Source organism: Postia placenta, assembly GCF_002117355.1.
Source record: "Postia placenta MAD-698-R-SB12 unplaced genomic scaffold POSPLAscaffold_14, whole genome shotgun sequence".
NCBI lineage: Eukaryota > Fungi > Basidiomycota > Agaricomycetes > Polyporales > Adustoporiaceae > Rhodonia > Rhodonia placenta.
Genome location: NW_020169845.1, coordinates 636,723 through 641,215, shown reverse-complemented (window position 1 = coordinate 641,215; position 4,493 = coordinate 636,723). Strand labels below are relative to the sequence as shown.

The 4,493-nt window shown below is 56.4% G+C and overlaps 2 protein-coding genes across 2 annotated transcripts; both read right to left on the bottom strand.

The window, feature by feature from the left end:
- Nucleotides 1-265: 265 nt before the first annotated feature.
- POSPLADRAFT_1153324 (hypothetical protein) lies at nt 266-1,761 on the bottom strand (the record flags this gene model as incomplete). The annotated part of the gene is made up of 3 exons (XM_024486735.1): nt 266-520; nt 1,021-1,588; nt 1,658-1,761. 3 exons carry the CDS (start codon nt 1,759-1,761, stop codon nt 266-268), a joined length of 927 nt encoding a protein of 308 aa, XP_024335355.1.
- Nucleotides 1,762-1,917: 156 nt separating this feature from the next.
- On the bottom strand, nt 1,918-2,956 carry POSPLADRAFT_1108340 (hypothetical protein; the record flags this gene model as incomplete). Its single annotated transcript, XM_024483329.1, has 3 exons — nt 1,918-2,385; nt 2,593-2,678; nt 2,896-2,956. Coding segments are annotated over 3 exons (615 nt in total), but the record flags the coding sequence as incomplete, so codon positions are not given.
- Between the last annotated feature and the right edge of the window lie 1,537 nt (nt 2,957-4,493).

Here is a 4,493-nt window from a genome sequence, read left to right as displayed (position 1 = left end):
TTATGCAGCGGAATCGGTTCTTTTAGCTTCCGCGTCTGCACCTTATTTTCTACAATGAATCGCTTGTTGATGAACTTCGTGGTGGCTCCGCTGTCCACCATAGCGATTATGTCCTTGTGCCGTCTTTTCCCCTTGAGTCGTACTGGAATGTGGAAATGCTGGGACCCCTGGTCCAGCTCGTACACCATTGCAGTCGACAATACGTTATATTTATTACATGATGATACTCGCGGCCCGACACGTGCGGCACGAAGCGCGGACCGGATCAAAAACCCTCCTCCTTCATTGCCCGATAGTGCTCGAGCTCCTCGCGCATCGACTTCACCTGTGCCATTAAGTCCGCCAGCTCCGATTGCTCGGATTTCGCTGAAGCGGCACTTATACTTGCCGAGGGTGATGTCGTGATGGGGGCGCTTGTCGCAGCCTGGGTGGAGCCCGAGGCAACCGTAGCCCGCGCGTCGGCGCGTTTTGTGTAAGGCTTGTCCTTACAGTTGGGGCACTCGAAACGTTGGTACCCTTGCTGTCGCGACTTGAGGTCAAGCGACAGGGAAATATCTGGAAGCGAGGGGCATCCGACTGGTTCTCACCGAAGCGATGGTGAGCGAGGCTCAAACCTAAGGCTAGGGACAAGATAGTATATTAGTTAGTTTAAGTAAGAAAGGAATACAAAGGGGAGCTTACTGACCTAGGGACAAGAGGTCGAAACTGAGGTCCCTAGGGCAGCAGAGGCCGGTTTATATACATGGGGGGATTAGGGCAGGCTGTGCGCGTTGGTCTGTGCGCGTTGGTCCGTGCGCAGCTGGTCCGTGCGCAGCATGCCGACGCGGCCCCGGGGGCCGGTGAGTCAGAGCAGCTGTGTCAGCAGAGCCCGAGCTGTGCCGTGCGCTGCCGCCCCATCTAATCTAATCGTACAGTAGATAGTGACGCGTCCATATCCGGTATGTAGTACAGAGGTCGCGGGTCAAGCCCGCGAAAAGGAAAAATTAAAAAACGGCTAGACGCCGTACCAACTCGTGACACTTGCTTCCCACAGCCAAAGCAAGTGCCAGGGAAGTTGCCTTTTCCAACGGCCGCGTTGATGCTGGCCGAAGTTGCGTGGGATTGGGGTGCACCACCACGTGCCCCTCCGCGTCCTCGACCTCGGGTCGAGAAGAAGTTGTTCAACTCGGGCTGCCGGGCCCGGCTGACGTCGAGGATTTGCTCGACCTTGGTGGTGCGCTTGTCAGTGGCTTGCCACGTGGCAAAGGTTTCGAGCTCGATCTTTTGATAGACGCGGGAAGGGATGCCACTCAGGTACTTGTCGCGTAGTTCCAGGTCCCCATACCCGGAACGGTCCGCCAGACCCTTGAACAGCGCAGAGAATTCTGCGGCGGTGCGCTTCTCTCGCATGGTTTTGTCAGCACAGAGCTTGGTGAGCTCTACCTGTGCCGCAGCGGCGTCGTCGAGGTTGCCGAAACGGGCTTTGAACGCCGTGAGGAAGGTCGTTTCGTCGGCGAAGGGCGTTGTCGCTCCCTGAGTCCCAATATGGAAAGCGGCAAGCTGGGCGAAGATGGGAGTGGCCCAGGCTCGTGCGTCACCATCGAGGAGGCTAAGGGCAACTTGGACCTTCAGTTCAATGGTAGAGAGGGTCGTGTTAATCGCCCAGTAGATGAGCAACTGGGAGATGAAGCGGTTGCACTCGACAACAGTTTTCCCATCGTATTGGAGGGGGAGAAGGAGCTTCAACGTCTCTTTGTCAGGTGCGGCGGCGGGAGAAGACATTATCGGCAACGAGGGGGACGAAGGACTGCCTGCGGACAAAGGCGACTGTTGTGACTGTCTGCCGGGCGAACTTCGCGAGGAATGAGTGCTCGGGCGGCCTCGCGGCGGAGATGGCGGTGAAGGCGCTACAGGAAGCCCGGGGGAGGGGTTACGTACGTCAGGGACTGCTGACGTGGAGGCGAGCGCTGTCGGCGAGGCGGGCCGAGCAGGATCCGCGGACTCGGACTCCGAGACTCCTTCTTTACTCGCACTCTCCTCAGGCTCAGGCTCTGGCGCAGGGTCTGGAGGGAGATCTCCTCGCGCTTGACTTGGATCGGTGACAACAGTTTGAGGAAGTCGGGAGCTAGGGGAGACAGGGCGAGAATGCCGTGAGGCGGAGCGAGACGCGAGGGTGCTGCGGGGACCGAGTGGGTGTTGAGCCCGTCTGATTGCCTTGTAGCGGGGGTAACCCTCCTCGATCGATCGGGGTGTCCAATTTGGGCATGGTTGCTGCTCGCAACGGTAGAGGGCAGTCTCAGGGCCATCTGGGATGTAGACGTCGATGAGATCCTGGGAGTCAAACGCATGAATCTGGCCTTGACAGGCAGCCACGATGGATGGGGGGAGAACGGGGAGGTGCGCATGCTACAAAGGCCGTGCTATACTAGCTTACACCTACGGCGCCCGAAGTAACGCTAGGGTTCGCGATTTACGTGGGGCCCAGTACTGCTTTTGGCTAGTATGCAGCAGGAACCTAGACCACTCGTCCGTTAGGACAAACACTGCCCACTAAAGTGCAGGTGTTGAAAGGTTTGTTCCCTAAGCGGTGGCGATGTATAGTACGCTATCTACGTATCGTAGAGTAAAGTAAGGGTGCGCACCACCCGACCTGTAGGAAATGAATGTGAGTTTATGGGAGTCCCGAGGGACGCCGGCAGCTATGGTGTCGCGACTTGAGGTCAAGCGACAGGGGAATACCTGACAGCGGGGGGCGTTCGACTAGATCTCACCGAAGCGATGGTGAGCTAAGCTCAAACCTAAGGCTAGGGACAAGTAAGTTAGTATTGAATAAGTAAGTAAGTACAGGGGCTTACTGACCTAGGGACAAGAGGTCGAAACTGAGGTCCCTAGGGCAGCAGAGGCCGGTTTATATACATGGGGGGATTAGGGCAGGCTGTGCGCGTTGGTCCGTGCGCAGCTGGTCCGTGCACAGCATGCCGACGCGGCCCCGGGGGCTGGTGAGTCAGAGCGGCTGTGTCAGCAGAGCCCGAGCTGTGCCGTGCGCTGCCGCCCCATCTAATCTAATCGTACAGTAGATAGCGATGCGTCCATATCGGGCAAGTAGTACAGAGGTCGCGGGTTCGAGCCCGCAAAAAGGAAAAAATTAAAAACGGCTAAACGCCGTACCAACTCGTAACATATGGGGAGTTTCGACCTGATGTCGCGACTTGAGGTCAAGTGACAGGGGAAGACTTCAGAGCTGGGGGCGTCCAACTAAATCTCACCGAAGCGATGGTGAGCAGTGCTCAAACCTAAGGCTAGGGACAAGAATGTATTAGTTAGTAAGTAAAGGAAGTAAGTACAGGAGAGCTCACTGACCTAGGGACAAGAGGTCGAAACTGAGGTCCCTAGGGCAGCAGAGGCTGGCTTATATACATGGGGAGATAAGGGCAGGCTGTGCGCACTGGTCCGTGCGCAGCATGCTGACGCGGCCCCGGGGGCCAGTGAGTCAGAGTGGCTTGTGTCAGCGGAGCCCGAGCTGTGCCGTGCACTGCCGTCCTATCTAATCTGATCGTACAGTAGATAACGACGTGTCCATATCCGGCAGGTAGTACAGAGGTCGCGGGTTCGAGCCCGCGAAAAGGAAAACATTAAAAAACGGCTAGACGCCGTACCAAGTCGTGACACACACGGTGTGGTGGCTCCCGCCACCGGGGGATCATCCTAGGCCAACCAGGGGACTGTGGCAGAGCACATTGTGACATAGGGTTGAGTTCATTAGTGAGCAGTAGTACTCGCCGCATTGTCCTCATCCGTATTCTGCTGCCTTATTATGTCAATGCATTTTTGAAACCCGAATTTTATGGTTGAAAGAAATAAAGGGTGATGACATTGAACACGAAAATCAGCTTTCCACTCTATCACACAGATGGTGATTCTTCCTGGCACTTGTGCACTGTATAAGAGATTGTGACATCCTATTGTGCTAGGTGACAGACTGTCACGAGTTGGTACGGCGTCTAGCCGTTTTTTAATTTTTCCTTTTTGCGGGCTCGAACCCGCGACCTCTGTACTACCTGCCTGATATGGACGCGTCACTATCTACTGTACGATTAGATTAGATAGGGCGGCAGCGCACGGCACAGCTCGGGCCCCGCTGACACAGCCGCTCTGACTCACCGGCCCCCGGGGCCGCGTCGGCATGCTGCGCACAGACCAGCTGCGCACGGACCAACGTGCACAGCCTGCCCTAATCTCCCCATGTATATAAGCCGGCCTCTGCTGCCCTAGGGACCTCAGTTTCGACCTCTTGTCCCTAGGTCAGTAAGCCCTCATTTGTATTCCTTTCTTACCTTACTAACTAATACATTCACTTGTCCCTAGCCTTAGGTTTGAGCCTTGCTCACCATCGCTTCGGTAAGAACCGGTCGAACGCCCCCAGCATCCTTCAAAGTCTGTGTTTCCCCTGTCGCTCGACCCTAAGTCGCGACATCAGGTCGAAACTCCTCACTGCTGCCGCGTTCTCGGAACCC